The sequence below is a fragment of the Chelonoidis abingdonii genome, chromosome 2 (assembly GCF_003597395.2).
Source record: "Chelonoidis abingdonii isolate Lonesome George chromosome 2, CheloAbing_2.0, whole genome shotgun sequence".
Lineage (NCBI taxonomy): Eukaryota > Metazoa > Chordata > Testudines > Testudinidae > Chelonoidis > Chelonoidis abingdonii.
The window spans coordinates 132949188-132966898 of NC_133770.1; the positions used below are offsets into that span (position 1 = coordinate 132949188).

The window sequence follows — 17711 nt, forward strand, 5'->3', positions numbered from 1 at the left end:
ACCCCTGCTCACCTCTTTACCCCCCTCACCCACTGTGGTGCCGACTTCCCCTTTGTCTGGTGGGTGCTAGCCCACCCCTTCGCTTCTTCTTGCTCCTGCACTGCCCTCACCCCGCCCCCATTCCACCCCTTCCCCCAAGTTCCTGCCCCTGCCCTGACTCCTCCCCCTCCCTTCTGGATCATCCTAAGCGCCAACAAACAGCTGTAAGGCAGCCGGGGGCGGAAGCACTGGGAGGGAGGGGGAGGAGCGGGGACACGGTGTGCTTGAGGCAGGGAGAAGGAGGTGAGGAGGAGGTACCTTGGCTGCCAGTGGGTGCAGAGCACTCGCTAATATTTCCCGGGGAGTACTCCAGGGCTGGAGCACCCATGGAGTCAGCGCCTCCCTCCCACTCTCCTCCTTATCTGAATATCGGGACAAAAGGTTAAATATCGGGACAGTCTCGATTTTATCGGGACATCTGGTCACCCTACATGGTTTGGGTTCTGTAGTTTCCGCATCAGAGTGTTGCTCTTTTACGACTTCTGACAGCATGCTTCACACTTCATCCCTCTCAGATTTTGAAAGGCACTTCAGATTCTTAAACTTTGGGTCGAGTGCTGTGACTATCTTTCGAAATTTCACATTGGTGCCTTCTTTGCATTTTGTGAAATTTGTAGTGAAAGTGTCCTTAAAATGAACAACATGTGCTGTATTCAGTCTTGAACTGAAATTGGTATGTTTGAAAATGTAGAAAAACATCCAAAAATATTTCATAATTTCGATTGGTATTCTATTGTTTAACAACGTGATTAATCGCGATACATTTTTTTAATTGTGATTACTTATTTTTAGTTAATCGCGTGAGTTAACTGCGATTAATTGACAGCCCTAATTTTCAGTCATGTAGTGACCCACTGCCTCCCTGCTGCAGGAGCCTCTCTTTGCTGCAGGAAAAGGCTCTGGCAGCAAGAAAAGGCTCTAGCAGCTCCACACTACTGGAGCCCTCTGCTGCTGTAGATAAGGTCTCTGGCAACAAAGAAAGACACTGCCAGCTCCCTGGTACTGGAGCCTTCCTCTATCACAGGGAAAGAGTCTGGCAGCTGCTCACTTCCAGAGTCCTTGCCTGCAACAGGGAAGCAGCAGGCAAAAGCTCAACTCCCCACCGCGAGAGCCTTTCCACGCCACAGATAAAGACTCTGGCCTCAGGGAAAGGTTCCAGAAGCTCCCCTAGCCACAACCTTTCACTGACCTATGTAGGTATCTGTCGCAGCTAGCTTTTCACTGTAGCATGAAGCTACATATAGCCTACACACGGCCAAAAGTGGCCTTAGCTTTTCTTAGAGCTGACAGCTAAAAAATTATACTTTAGCTGTATACTGTACTTTTGGAGCTGTAGGATTAGGATTTTTCTCCCCGCTCAGCAAGTGTGGGGTTTCTTAGGAAGAGGCAGTACCCGCTCTGCTGATGGTGAACCCCTTGTAACTCATTCTCCCCACCCCCAAATAAACAAAGAGAGAAGAAATAATTCCTTACACTTGTAAACTTTTTAGAATTAAGCCTAACTGGCACTTACAACATTTTCAGAACATAGTCTATACATCAATTACATATACTGTATTTTGGTATTACAATGTTTAAAAATTGTTCCTCTTAACACTTTTCCCAAGTGTCTATTGTTTTTATCTGCCCACTTAAATCCCATTGCATTACAAAATATTAAAGGGAGGTAGATTTTGATATTGGGTCATGCAAGAGGTGTTTTTCAAGAGCAGAGTTGTTAAGAAGTTTCATAAAATGTCATTATTTAAAAAGTACAGAAGATGGAGAAAAAAGAACACTTGGCAATCTATTAGTTGTTGTCTTCCAATCTGTGTCAGGCTGGTTTTGAAAAATAAAAGGAATCTCCATGGTCTGATAATGACTTCTGCTATATTTTCCATTAAAATTCTCCATTGATCTAAGCCACACGGGTTGGCAACATTTCAGAACTGGTGTGCCGAGTTTCCATTTATTCACTCTAATCAGGGCCAGCTCTACAGTTTTCACCGCCCCAAGCAGCGGCTGAATTGCTGCCGTGGGCAGCAGGGACAGTCCGTGTGTCCTTAGGGTGGCAGGTGTGTTTCCGCGATGGCAGCAATTCGGCAGCAGCTTCTATGTTTAGCTGAAGCTGCTGCGGAAATGCGCCTGCCACCCTAAGGGCACACGGACTGCCCCTGCCGCCTGCGGCAGCAATTCGGCACACTGCTTGGGGGCAAAACAAGGGGGACTGCTGCCCTTTGCAGATTGCCGCCCCAAGCACCAGCTTGGAATGCTGGTGCCTGAAGCCAGTCCTGACTCTAATTTAAGGTTTCACGTGCCAGTAATACATTTTATTGTTTTAGAAGGTCTCTTTCTATAAGTCTATAATATATAACTAAACTATTGTTGAAGATGAAGTAAAAAAGGCTTTTTAAATGTTTAAGAAGCTTCATTTGAAGTTAAATTAAAATGCAGAGTCCCCCGGACCGGTGGCCAGGACCCAGGTAGTATGAGGTGCTACTGAAAATCAGTGTGCCACACGCCAGAGGTTACCTACCCTGATCTAAGGAAATAAACACAGGTCTTGATTTGTATCTCCATCTCTTCCATTGATAATCCTTAATAAATCTATGCACTCCATAATCTTCGTTCAGTAAGAACTCATACCACCATTCCAAGGTGGATTGACATGATTTACGCCATATTCCAGGTATTGTAACTGCGGATTAGAGAGTTTGAGAGGTATGCCAAGGCTTGTATAGGAATTTTGTGGCTAAGCTAGGAAGAAAACCTTGATAACTGATATAATAGACTCATATCTTATCCTCAAGACCATATTGCTTTACATAAAAATTACCTTACATACACTTTAATTAGTTAAACCAACTGTAAAATTGAGCTAATCATGCTTACCCAAATTTGTAAAGTGCTTTGCTTTTCTATATAATATACCATGGAAAAACACTAGGAAAGCACGAAGGCTTATTAGCTGAACTAAGGCACAGAGAAATCCAGTACCTTTATAGAGATGCACAGTGGCATAGTGGTTTAGGCGTAAGCTGTAGATTCTTATCTTGGGTCAGTCTCTTACCAGTACTTCTCTACATCAAACTTTATTACATCTAGCGAGCTCCCTCTGTAGAGCTGTATTCTTTAAAAATAAAGGCAACACTTTCTCTCCTCACCTTTCTGTTGTACACAAAGTCAAGAGTCACAGCCAAGAATGTAGCTGATCCCTGTCTCAGGAAAACTGGGTCTCTTCAGTATTCAGAGGATTCTGTACCTGCAGGGACCCCTCTTGTGAGGTTTGCAAGACATTCACAAATCCCTGTGTGGGTACGTTCGGGAGATACCTGTGACAACAGGTGAAAGTAGGAAACTCTTAGTTTCTACATTTTCCATAAAAATAACAAGATTTAATAGGATTTTTACTTTGTTATATATAACACTGGTTATACTGTGGAAATGCTAATAAAAATGAACATTAAAAACAAGTCAATACAAATAAAACATCTGAGACTAGCTGGTCCTTTGTTTCTAAAACTGACTAATAAATATAAATACATGGCGGAAGAGGGCTAGATTCACAAAGGGGATGAAGGCATTGCAACACCTAGCCCCTAGGCGGCCAGCCACCCAGTGAAGTTCACAGCCCTAGGGTGCTCAGGCTTCTCTGCATTATCCTGGGAGAGTTACCTGACTGATTAACAAGGGGATTCCCAGAAGCCGGCAAGCTGAGTGAGGAGCCACCTAACCTAGCTGGGAGTGAAATGCTGAGGAGAGGTGTGGGGTTTCACAAAGGTTCTTTGGCACCTAGCTCTCATTGATCTGGGCCTGAGGTGCCTGACTGACAGATCAGAAAGAGGCAGTTGTAAACCCTTTCCTGGATCTAGGATCCTAAACCTGGTCAGCCATTTCTCACAATAAAATGGGAAGAACCCATCCCATTATAGCCAATAATGTGGTTATGTTATTTGCCTAGGTTGTGGGAGAGTCAAGTCCCTGCCCCAATAAATATTTAATTACATTAGTTATACAAAGTAGAATAGCTTTAACAAGAGAGACTGAGCCAATAGCCTGGCAGTTAGGGTAGTCACCAGGGAGTTCGGAAAATGGGGTTCATGTCCCTGCTCCAAATCAGGTTGAATAGGAATTCAAAACTGGATCTCCCATGTTTCAGATCAGTGCCTTGGTTACTGGATGGACTAGGGATGGACACATTCTCCCTCCTGACCTTCTTGCTTCCAGCTGTCTTTTGTGTGGTCGGGTATGCTCTGAGTACAACACGCATGAGATAGGTGGGAGAACGCCAGGTTTGAGAAGCCTGCGGGGACTAAGGTATAAGCGAGAGCTCTGAAAAGCTGGTTAGCTGTGTGGCATCATCAGGGTGCGTTGGTTTTACGCATGTCTACCAGTGGAAACGTGGGCACCTACGGTGTTGGGCAGAAGTTGAGTGGTGTCTTTGTGGTACCTAAATGCTGGACTTAGGCAACTAACTGCCTCTTTAGGTGTCCTTCATGAATCTAGTCCAGAGCAAATGCATTTTTAGTGTACAGTACATTAGCAGTATTTTCTAACGCTTCTTGTTAAATTCACAGCTACTTTTGATGATGTATCTTTGTTCACGAAATCAAAGTTCTCATCACAATATTACCATGGCATCTTAGATTTAAAGAGATAAGTAATAAAGCAGTAAATAAATGATTTATTTAATACAAACCTTAAACAAACTAGAAAACTTTTTGAAGACTATAGTTCGCATAGCACCTAGTTTTACCCAGTTGTTTCAACACAGATGTTTGATATCATATGAAAATTGAAATTTTGATAGAGTATTTAGAATTCATGGCTTCAAAATTCTGTTTCAGCTTTCAAGTTTACTTTTAACTAGTTTATGGCAATCATTGTGGCATTTCAGGTTTTTAATAGACTTATTCTGCATTATCATACTTGGTGGCCTTTTCCTTTGTCATCGTTATTAGGAACCACCTGGGTAGGAAAGTATGTTTGTTTTTCACTGTAAATTGACACTTCCTTAATATGATTGCAACAAAGAGTTGAAAGAGTACTTCTTCTAATTGGACAGTAAAGTAGGTATTCTAGAAAAGTGACTTCTGCCTTTTGCATAATGAGGTCAATTTTGAAACAAGATTGTTCATAAACTGATTCTTTGTAATAAGGAATTGTCATTTGGTGGTAAGGATGAGTGCATAATGTCAACAATAGAATCCTAGAAAAGGTGAATTGTGTACAGGTTCTCTGTTCCTTTAAAAACTGCCTCTCTACACACTTAACTATTCCCACTCTGCTTTCCTTTCTTTACCATTTGAAAACACTCAATAGCAATATGTATAGCTCCTTCAGAAGCTGTAGATTCTTTGCTTGTTCCGCATCACTATCCTACTAGTTCCAGCTTTAGCTTGGACAGCATGATCCTGCTGAAATGCTAAGACCAATTTTACTTTCATGAATAAAGATGTTCTCCTTTTGGTTGCAGAGACATTATACTTCTAGTGTCCAGTTTAATTTCAACCTACATTCTTCCTCTCACAGTAGATATATCAAAGTAGATAAGTTAATTAATCTTACAGTTTCTCTTTTTGTTTTGTAACTAAAATATGTGCATAGTACTTGGTCCTCACAATCCAGCCTGTCATTGGTATCTAAAGCCAGATTCAGTCCATTGATCTATATATGTTAAACTGAGGCATGATTTTTTTCTACTATTTGCTTTTAGAGTTTGTATTCACAGGTACCCTTTTCACTCCACTGTCATTTATCTGCATTTCCTTTGAAACCACATAAAATCATTGTAATAATATTTGGGTTCCTCATTCTACTGTTTTAACTTCTTAGACTGTGGCCTTAACAAGACAACTATGCATCAGTTCATACTGTGATAGCACTCTTCTATCCAGAAGAACTGTGTGCATTTTTGTGTGAAAGTTTACTAAGTAGTAGTTGAAGAATGCATCAAATTATTTCCATAATCATGTTCTTTAGTGCAATGTCTAAGGGTCTTTTTCATACCTCACACCCCTTTTTTAATCTGGTAGAACTCCACTGACTACATTGGAATTGCTGTTGACTTATACCAGTCTAAATTAGATCATAATCAGGCCCATATAGTCTTTACTGTACAGATTTTGAAAATTTCACTGTTATCCATTTTGGAGGTGTTTGCACAGATTTTCCATTGATTAACATATTTTGGGATTAAACCCAAGGTATTATTTCTATATTACATTTAAAGTCAGTATGATGAAATTGCCAAATTTGCAACATCCCACAATAACCCCAACACAACAATCTTAATTCCATAGTATTGTGAATTGTCTAGATTTAGGAATTTCTACTGTCCATATCTATCAAGGTAGATGCCAGTGTGCAGAGGGTCTAGTTATAACAGAAAAAGTTCCTTTTCATGGCATGACATTGTGCAAGAGTCAGAAAGACACTAAATAAAATAAAATTTTTCAGCTACATACATGCTCATTGCAGAGTCACAAGAAAGCAGTGAAGAGACTTAGGACAGCATGGGAAATGAGAATGAAAATGCTATGGTGAAAAGGAAAAAATATATACTATATACTGTAATCTGCTCTTACGGTGGGATTTAAGGCAGGACAGCATCACAAAAAGAAACCTCCCAAAAGCAAACCTGTCAAAGAGCTACTGCCATTTCTGCTACTAGAAATAAATGGTATTTGAGAAGAATCTGCTCTACTACTTATATCTCTAGTTTAGTGAGCAAACAAATTTGTTTATAGCATAGGCCTTGTCATTTTAGGTATTGTTCTTAGGGCTGCCCAAAAATCTTTATAAACACTTTAGGGGAGAAGAAAAACTCTGATATGCATATTTTAAAAGTGATTTAAAAATCAAAAATGTTAGGATATACAATTTGATGTGCAGCTTAATTAAAAAGATTTTAAAATAACTAATTTAAAAAATCCAGCTTGACTGTATCCCTTTAATATTTTTATTTTTGTTACTCTTTTGCTTTATGAAACTTTGTCCATACTCAGAATAAAGATTAATATTATATTACACTGCTAGTCTCTGTCTACTGATCAACTGTCTGATTTTTGCTGTAGTACACCCTCTTTATCAGGCTGATTGAACCAAGGAAGATGAATATTAGTGTAGTGTATACAGATAGTTCTTCTTAACTGTCTCATGTTACAAAGTGTAGTTGCAGCCGTGGTGAGCCAAGGATATTAGAGGGACGAGATGGGTGAAGTAATATCATGTATTGGACCAACTTCTGTTGGTGAGAGAGACACTGTACCTTGAATGGTCCCTTAGAATATGTGCTACCTAGTTATGTATGCTAAACAATCTGTTCCACTTTCCATTTAGCTGTGGTGCTCAGAGTATATTTCCCAGACCTGAAGAAGAGCTCTGTCTGGCTTGAAAGCTTGTCTCTCTCACCAACAGAAGTTGGTCCAATACAAGATATTACCTCACCCATCCTATCTCCCATGTTACAAAAGAAATCCAGTGTTTTAGACCCCAGTTTGCCTCCATCCCAAGCAAGGTAGAAGTTACCTTATTTAGTAATTCGAAATTCTTTTTCTCATAAATTTTTAATTGTGAAATGAAAGGCACAAAAAGCATGGTTGGGTAAAAAAAGTAAATTCCCTATCATTTAAGGAATTCTGCCCTGTGGGGGTTGTTCTTGTTGTTTTGTCTCCCATTTTAGATCAGTCTCCTAGATTTTGTCCTTACTAAGCTGAGAGATAAAACATACGTCAAAATGGGCACCTGGGACTAACTTCAGTGAAGTACGGGGCTACATATACAAGAGAAGCTTGATAACAGGGAGCCTCTTAAGGAGGGTGTACTGTGCTTATTTTGTCTCTTAAAACCTGTACTCGAGCAGGACAAGATGCCTATTGTTTCTTTACTTCTGTGTCCTCTTGTAACAGAATGAATATTACTGTAGGTTAGACTTCCTGTGGAAGAACAAGTTCAAAAAAGAGCGTGAGGAGATTGAGACCATGGAGAACCTGAATCGGGTGCTGCTGGAGAACGTGCTTCCTGCACACGTGGCTGAACACTTCTTGGCAAGGAACCTGAAGAACGAGGTCAGCCACTGCTAACTATCAGCTACCCTGTGATGAACACACAAAGACTGGGCATATCATTGAAAACTATCATTTAATAGGTCCATATTGATAGGATTGTAAATTTACAAATTATTTTATTTTCTTTAAGATAATTTAAAGGTCTGTTTTACACCAGAGACTGTGGCACGGCAGCTTGCAATAGGAAGTGGGAAATTGTTTAAATGACAAAGTACTTTGTCATCCAAGAAGCAAGATACAGACTTGGAAGGAGGAAAAAGGAGAGGGAAGGACAAAAGAGATGATTTAATGGACCTGAATTTACATTGAAATTAATTGTTTTCCTCCAGTGGCAAAATGGAGCTGTATTTGAGTGCTGCATTTGCTGCTGGTGTCAGGAATGCCTAGCTATCAAAGGAAAAGTTACAAAAATTAAGACAGAGGGAATGCATTCATTCAGAAAAGAATCTTCAGATGCCTCAGTATCCATTTCTTCTCAGCTTAAGGACTTGATGAAAAGTCCATGGAAGTCAGTAGAAAGACTCCCATTGACTTCAGAGGGCTGTGACCAGCGCCTAAATGTTCCTAAAGGTGCAGTAACAAAGAATGAAAGAAAGTGCTTGTAGAGTAGAGAGTAAATTCTTGCAAAAATAACTGTATTTAACAAAGTAATGATTTCACAATAACCCAAAATAGATACTTAGCTGTGGAGTTTCGTCTTTGATGGGTTAGGTCAGAAAGAGCAGTATTTCTTCCATCATTTCAGCATGCAGTAAGACCTAATAGTAAAGTACTGCATATAAAATCTTTTCTGCTCTTTACTACTCATTAGCTGGTATCCAGTCTGAAAAAAAATTGGCAGAAGATACTGGTGAACCACTGACGTCTTTGGCTTTGTGCCAGGTTGGCACAGCTCCAGTTCTCAGCTCAGGTGTTAATGACAGCAAGCCATCAGGAGTCTGTTTTCTCAAATATGCTATTGCAAAGCTGCCCGACAGGGTAGCACCATCTGCTCACCTAACTATAGGCAACCAGATTTGTATTCTCACCCTCAAGCTTACTGTGATTGAAATTAGCTTTAAATAAATTTGCTGATGATCAGCAACTGTGATGTGCTGAGCCCTCCGAGCTCTCATGTCAAGCAAAGTAAAAATTGGTTTGGCATGCTTTAATGGCCCTCCCTTAAAAAAAAAGATTAGAGTGATACTTCTGTTAGTTATTTTTTTCTTCAACTAGCTTCAAACTCATTTCTTAAATGGATGAGATCCAGATACTAGATTAATTTTGGAAACACTTAGGAATGTTAGCATACTACTGCTTTATGTGTGCTGTGTTCTAAACATCAGCTGTTTCTTCTGATTTGTTTGAATTAATGCCATTAAGGGGATGGAAAACCACTTAAAACTTTCTGATTTGTTGTGTCTGTTCTTACTACTAGTTTTCTTTTTAACATTGGGGAAGGGCATTGTAATTGGGAATGATGATAAAATATATAAAGAAAGTCAGAATAGAGTTAAATTCTTTTGAGATGGCCTCATTTCAGTGGTGGGCATCAGAAGGATGTATGTTAGAGTTGGATAAATAAAGGAGAATTTTTTAAAGACCATTTTAAATGTCAGAAATTTAAATTTGTTGTGTTCATAACCCATTGCATTTGTTTGTTCCAAATATTTGTGCAAACACAATTTCATTTAAGACTATGTTTGTGGAAAACTGTTTGATCCTGTTTCAAAAATTCATTTAATGATTAAACCAAATTTGTGTCAAAAGTAGTAATGTAGGATCTATCCTAGAATTTAATTTGTGAGATTTATGTGAAAGACAAACAAGAAAAATATAGTAGGGAAGAAGAAAATATTGGGGACAGAAAGAAGGAGGAAAAAAGGAGGTGGATGGAGAGTGAGTGGGACCAGATAGTGGGAATCTATCTTTAAGAGACCCAGTAGTGGTCCACACCAGGAATGGCTAATGCAGTGGTCTCAGAGCAAACTGTAATAAATGTCTGTTTGTTGGAACCTCCAGGATTTTGTGTCTGTATCAGATACCAAACTGGAGAGATAAGGAAGGTAGCAAAGGATAGGAGACAGGGCTGGGATTAGAAAGATCCACTTTTCACTAGTGTTTCCCACTTAACATATATTGTAGGCTCAGGATCTCTGTGACTCTCAATTTCTGTGAGAGGCAAAGTACCCAGGTAATGTGGGCACTTTACTACTGTGAGCTCACCTGCAAGCTCACTACAGAGTCCATTAATTGCCATAGTAATCTGTTCTTCCTCTACAGCCAACGCCTGTACAGTAGTTAGACAGCACAGCAGTCTGCCCATTAGGAGGGACAGAAAGGAAGAAAGGAAGTGCCATGGCCCTACCAGAGTGCAAAGCAGGACCTGATTGTTCCTCCATCCTTCACAAGATCTCTAGGACCAATCAAATCAGCAACTGGGGTGTGGATGGGGGAAGAGCAGGAGGGCCTGGCAGAAGAGATTGAGATTCAGTAGGAGGGGGAAGGGAACTTGCCGCAAGGGGCATAACATTTAATTTGGGCGGGCAATGCAAGCCATTCATTCTCAGACTGTTTCCTTTCCCATCTCCCATCAATATCTCTTTGTCCTCTGGAAGATGCTGCCTTCCAAGTCATGGGAACTTCCTTCTTTCAGAGGTGATCTCATTTTCTTTGTTCCTTGCAGATGTTGGCAACTGGGCAAGATCCTTTGCCAGGACTTTCTCCTCAGAATCGGAAGTGCAAGCTTGTTTCACTGTTTTTATTTTAAATTCAACAAAATGTATTCTTTAAATCATGGTTTATTTTAATATTTGTTAAAATTACTTGGAACTAAAACTGCCCTTTCCTTTGAGTTAGTTACAGCTATTCAGGGTGTCTGGGTGACAGACAAGGAAAGCATTGATGTCCATTGCATTAGATTTTCAAGTATACAGAAGCTTAGGCTTAATGTTTTGGAGAGTTTTGCTTTACAGAGAAATGCTTTTCCCAAGTTAAGGAAATCTGATTGCTGAAGCCCTTATTACATCAACAAGCCAAATAACTTCATTATATTGGCAGTCCTGTTTGAAATCCTCTCATCACCTTTGTGAGGGCCATGCTGACAGCTTGGCTTTGTGTAAACCTGACCCATTGGTGTCTTAGCCCTGGTCTCCACTACAAACTTATGTTGGTATAACTATGTCATTCGGGGGCATGGAAAATCTACTCACCCTGTGCAATGCAGTTATAGCGACCCAACTGCCAGTGTACACAGCACTATGTCGATGGGCAGGCTTCTCCCCTCGAAACACCTATGGCCTCTTGGGAAGGTGGATTAACTATGCCAAGGGGAGAAGCCCTTCCATCAGCACAGGCAGCATCTTTACTTAGCACTACAGCTATACGGACTGTGGCGCTGCTGCAGTGCTGTAAATGTACACAAGCCCTTAGACATTAACACCAGGATCTACAGCATTAGCCTGTGTGTCAGAGAGGTGCACACTGTAGCTGAGCTCCACCTGCCCCTTCAACATATGCCATGCAGTAAATGTTCACATCTCCAGTTTGTCCATTTTTTCAGGGTGGGGAGAGAGGGAGGGAGGGGTAACCTTGTTTTGCCACTGGCAAGGTTATATTTATATCTACATGTGGTACAGTCCCACTTGCAATCCTTTCTCTTCAGTTATTTGACATCTTCTTGGTGTACAACCAACAGTACTAGGGTGTAATGCACATTGATGCTTCCTGAGTCACAGCAGCACATCTGTATCCCCACTATGCACACTCTCACAACAGTGCCTTACTCTCTTTCTTATCATTGTGCATTGCACAATTACCACTATTGCTTCTGGGCAATGAACCTGTTCCACAGGGAAGACCAAAAATGCTCCTTCATAACAGCAAGGGTCATGTGGGCTCTGTGTGTGATGTCTATATGGCAGATATCCCTGGGGTCCATAAATGGACAGTGTGACAGTGACCAGTACCAGATGCTTCAAAGGCAGATACAGGAAACACTGCCATGGGCAGTTAGAGAATAATTTGTGCTTAGGGAAAGTCTCTTCCTGACTACTATCAGTTATTGGTTGGCTCTTGCCCTTAAACATGAGGTTTTATTTCCCTTCTAAAATATTTTTATCCTACCTAATATAACTATGGATGTTGTTATCCAAATAACTTTAACAAAAGGCTGATCCTTTTTTGAATCCTGCTAAGCACTTGACTTTAACGTTATCTTATGGCAGCAAGCTCTTCACATTTATTGTTCCTTGGGTAAGAAAGTATTCCATTTAATCAGCTGCAGTTTAAATTTGTTGCATTTCAGTTTCATTGGCTGTCCCCTTGTTCCCATATTATGAGAGAATAGGTGCACCTGGTTTATCTTTTCTATATCACTGTCTGTCTCTGTGACATCTTTTCAGCAGTGTACACCCAATAGCCCTTTCCTGATCAGAGTCCAGTAGAGTGACCTTACTAATGCATCTGTATTCTTGTTACTCTAATCTAATTTATATTTTTTTGTAGATTCTGCTGAGTAGTTCCCACCATTCAGCAATTTTCTTCCATTAGGTTCCATGTAATCTCTTGGGTGTGGTGTTGCATGTCCTCCACCACACCTCTCTGACCTAGCCTGTCTTTCCTGAATAGTTTATAACCAGGTACCACATTATCCTGTTGACTTTTGCCGATCGACCATATTTCGCACCCACAGAATGCAAGATCAACTGAGTTAAGACACATTTAATACTTACACTGTGTTATTTACTGAACTAGGCTTATCTAGTGACTTCAGTGTAATTTAAGGCACTGTAGAATTTAGCCCAGTATATCTATTGAATAAATTAGTTGTTTCAACTTAAAACAGGATGTAGAATCTAGTACAATAGAACTTCGCTAATGAACACTAATTAATGATCAGGAGGACCTTTGTGAATTACTAAATTTTGCAAATGATCAGGTAGGTGAGCAAACACCAATTTTTAAGATGGGTAAATGATCACAGAATGTAGTTTGTTTGTTTTGACATGCATAGCTTATGCTAATATTTATAGTATACTTGCAGTACAATTATTTTTAAGAAGCTTCAGTAATTAAAACCTATTATAAAAGTTTGCTGAGTGAAGAAAAGCAGCTCTTTTGCGTGCGTTAGCTAGAATCTGCTGTAAATACTTTCTCCACCCTTTTTATAAATATTGTTGAATAGTTTCTCTACCATCTGCACCCACTAAACACAGTTTGAGCAGCCTTTCACGCCTTTGAAATCCCAACACTGTTTGGGTCGCTCAGACATCACTTACAAAAACAAAATCCAGTGAGGATGAAAATGATTTGAGAAAGTGAAATGAAAATTGAGCTGACCACAGAAATATGTGCTGTCTGACCCCACTAAGCTATAGGGTACAATCAGCGCATAAAGACGTCTAAACCAGGGGTTCTCAAACTTCATTGCACTGCACTTCTGACAACAAAAATTACTTCATGACCTCAAGGGGGACTAAAGCCTGAGCTCACCCAAGCCCCACTGCTCCAGGCAGGGGGGCCAAAGCTGAAGCTCAAGGGCTTCAGCCTTGGGTGGGGGGCCTGCAACCTGAATCTTGTTGCCCAGGGCTGAAGCCCTCGGGCTTTGGCTTTGACCCTGGGCAATGGGGCTTGGGGTTCAGCCCCGGGCCCCAGCAAATCTAAGCTAGCCCCCGATGACCCCATTCAAAGGGGGTTGGGACCCACTTTGGGGTCCCAAACCACAGTCTGAGAACCACTGATCTAAACTAACCTTTGGCTAAAACCCCCTTTAAGTCTTCTAGGTACATGCAAGGATGTTCACTACATCTTTCTGGAATATGAATGACATTAGACTTGGCTTTAACACTGAGCCAACCCACAGGGTGCAGGAGAAGTCACTTTGGGCTCAATCCAATAAAGTCCTTAGAGCCTTCAAATCCTGTTGACTTCAGAGGGAGAGTTAGGATTGGTCAGCACCTTGGAGAATCAGGCCCTTTTTCCTGCTCTTCCAGCTATGTTTTAGAATTGTAATTTTGAAAGGTAAACTTGTAAAATATACCTAAGCTGAAACAGTGTGATGTAAAGGTGTCTGTGGGATGGGTCCCTGTAACAGATGAGCCTGCCAGCATGTCTGATATCCCAGAAAAATACATTTGTTGCTGTCTATATTAAGTAAGATACTGGTCATAAGACTTTGTGGGACTTGATAATTTTCTATAAAGGTTGCGTGAGATCTACCTGTGTAGTGCCTGTTCCCCACAGACTGTTTTGTGGCACACTTAGCACACATTTTCTTGACTAATTTTTCATTTGACCTTGTCAAGTCACTAAAAGCAGCAGAGAATCCTGTGGCACCTTATAGACTAACAGACGTTTTGGAGCGTGAGCTTTCGTGGGTGAATACCCACTTCGTCAGACAAGTCACTGTTAACTTATACTGGTTTTCCATAATTGAGTGAAAGTAAAACTTCAGACATAATCAGGCCATGTTGATGGTCCTAGCTACACGGGCACATCAAAGAACAATGAATTACTGAACACCATTTCCAACCCTACCACCTTGCACAGCAGTACTTCACATGTGGGCCATTAACATGCTTACCTTTTTCTCTTCAAAGTTACACAGGGGAAGCATATGAAGCTTCTGATACAGCTCCCTGAATGCTGTAGTAATTTAATTCGTAGAACATGGACAGAAAATGCAGAAATACTCAGAGCCATCTAATCTCTCAGACTGAAGACAAGCAATACTCCCTGCTCTCATTCTCATGCCCCCCCGAAAATGGGACACATCCATATCAAGATGGAAATGAAATCAGTGGGAGTACTCATGTAAATAAGATGAATAGGATTTGGCCATATAATGCCATTATAATCTTCCTTAAGATACATATACTGCACATTCTCTTCTTAGTAGTTGATTCTGGCACATCTTAAAGTTTTGTATTGGCCTCCGTGTGTCTGAAGTTGCTAGCATCAGAAGTATTTATTTTTGTTTCCTATAAGTGACAAATTTATTCTCCATGAGAAGGGATGGATTTGTGGTTAAGGCAGTGAACGGGGACTGGGAAGATCTGGGTTCAATTCTTGGCTGTGCCACAGACTTCCTCTGTGACCTTCGGCAAATCACTTCAGCTGTGCTCCACGGCCCACTGAAGTCAATGGAAAGACTTCTATTGACCTCAATCAGTTTCAGTTCCACTCACTAATCTCTTTGTCTTAGTTCCTTCTCTGTAAAAAGGGGATAATGCTTACTTTCTCCCATCCTTTCTCTTGTCTATTTAGATTGTAAACTATTTGGGGCATAGATTGTGTCTCTTACTATGCATTGGTATACTGCCTAGAACAATGGAGGCATGATCTTGGCTGTATCCTCCAGGAGCTACTACAATACATATAGTTAATAATAGAATAGAGATTGTTTTGTAAATTATAGCTCTAACCCTGTACTCAGTCCCATTCAAGTCAGAGGCAGTTCTATGCATCAAAGGCTTGCAGAAATAAACCCTATTTCATTAGCATCATAAGATAAGTTATTTTCCAGATTTTATATTAATGGAAAAAGTCAGTAGCTTTAAAACATGTTGAATGTTTCTAATTTTGTACATTGAAGGTTTCTTTAACAAATATGTTTAATTTGTTTTTTAATTACCCAGTGTAAATTAAAGAAACTCTAGCTTTTAAGAATAAGAAACATCAGATTGTAAGAAGTTAATTCTGTATACCAGAATGTAGGTATCTGGGAGGACTTCCACACCATACTGTTTGCAGTTGATGAATCTTTTGTATTTAGAGCTTTGTTCTTTTCTTTTGGGCAGGATCTATATCACCAGTCATATGACTGTGTCTGTGTCATGTTTGCCTCTATTCCGGATTTCAAAGAATTTTACACAGAATCTGATGTAAATAAAGAAGGCTTGGAATGTCTCAGACTGCTAAATGAGATCATTGCTGACTTTGATGATGTAAGTACTAGTAACAACAATTATTATACAATTAAACCTTGAGAACCCCATTTTGTAAAACAGTGACTGAGAATGTTTGAGAGGACAGTTTGGCAGGAAATTTTTAAGTGTCCATTTCACATGGATATTTTGATAGAGATTTGGGACTAAGAAAAAATTTGTATATGTCATCGAGCAGATCATACTCTGACATATGTATCCTACTGCCATTGATCCACTTCAGGGAGAGCCTTGCACGTGTGTCTAAGGGAGAAGTTTGGCTCTTTATTTATTCAGCATACTATATTCATATCAGAAATTTACCACAGTTTTCGAACTGCAGTGCCTAAAATTTGATGCTTAAATTTGTTTCCCTTGAAATTAATATTTCCTTACATCTGATCTGTATTAGTCTAAGTTTTTCTCCCTTACTGATGACATGATTTCTGAGTGACTAATAAGAATGTGAAGGTTTAAAATCCATCATTCTCAACTAAAGGCAGGTGCAGACTGGGGAATTGATGGCAGAATTTGAAGATAGTTATAGCTGTGCAACACACTGAAGACAGCATTTGACCTGTACACACTCAGAGAGAAATTGAAATGCATGAGACAATAAACAGGGAACCCCAGATCCCATATTCCTTTTTCAAAGTCACGTACTCAGAATGCAGAAGAAAGCTTACCTGTTGATTCATGTGACACAAGTAGGAAACTTTTTACACCCTCAGATGTATGCAGATCCCATTGTCTTCGAGGCATGCTGCACATGTAAAAAGGAAGAATTTGGGCCATTCTTAACAGCAACTATTATACTTTAGACTACATACACTGAACATACTTTCTACTGATCGTACAACACTGAAAAGATGTTCAGTGTAAGCATAAAATAGACCATTACACTTTAAGGTCATTCTAAGTAAAAACAAAACTCCTTGTGGAATTACATCCATCAAACTGTACTTAACTTATTTCTTCTAATAAGAGGTAAAAGACAGCACTGAGAATTAAGTATCAGAATACCTTTAAGGTGTTTAGCTACCAGACACTGACAATCTGGGTAATTGAATAACTTATTTCTTCACAGTTGTTGTCTAAACCAAAATTTAGTGGAGTTGAAAAGATCAAGACCATTGGAAGCACTTACATGGCAGCTACAGGACTGAGTGCTACGCCCAGCCAAGAACACAGTCAGGTACAGCAAAGACATAAACAGCTTGCTAGGTAAAAGTCGTGTTCACATGAAGTTCAAAGTACATTCATACGTATTGCAGGCCTGGCATGGATTTTATCATATTGGACAGGTTTTTGTATATTTTTATTCACTAAATTCTTCAAGTTCCTGTGAACTATACTCTTTACAGTGTAACATGAAAGGATGTCTTTGCATTTTCTCAGTCTAACTATGTCACTTTAGTTCCAAAACCACTATTCCCTATTATAGTGCAACGGTTCTCAGAAGCACTTCACTAGTATAGATTTAGAGCAGGGGTCGGCAACCTTTCAGAAGTGAACCTACCTCATTATCTCTAGCTTGCTTGCATATATATACCTGCCCCTGGAAATTTCCACTACATGCATCTGACAAAGTGGGTGTTCACCCACGAAAGCTCATGCTCCAAAACATCTGTTAGTCTATAAGGTGCAACAGGATTCTTTGCTGCTTTTACAGATCCAGACTAACATGGCTACCCCTCTGATACTTTCAGAAGTGGTGTGC

At 40.1% G+C, this 17711-nt stretch overlaps 1 protein-coding gene across 2 annotated transcripts in view; it reads left to right on the forward strand.

Annotated features, from left to right (window-relative positions):
• The window catches only part of ADCY2 (adenylate cyclase 2), a 393903-nt gene that overhangs the window by 366495 nt on the left and 9697 nt on the right, over window positions 1–17711 (forward strand). For both annotated transcript variants that reach the window (XM_032786515.2, XM_032786517.2), the window contains 3 exons: window positions 7929–8087; window positions 15866–16012; window positions 17079–17186. In XM_032786515.2, coding sequence (XP_032642406.1) covers window positions 7929–8087; window positions 15866–16012; window positions 17079–17186 — 414 coding nt within the window. The remainder of the gene's footprint in view (window positions 1–7928; window positions 8088–15865; window positions 16013–17078; window positions 17187–17711) is intronic.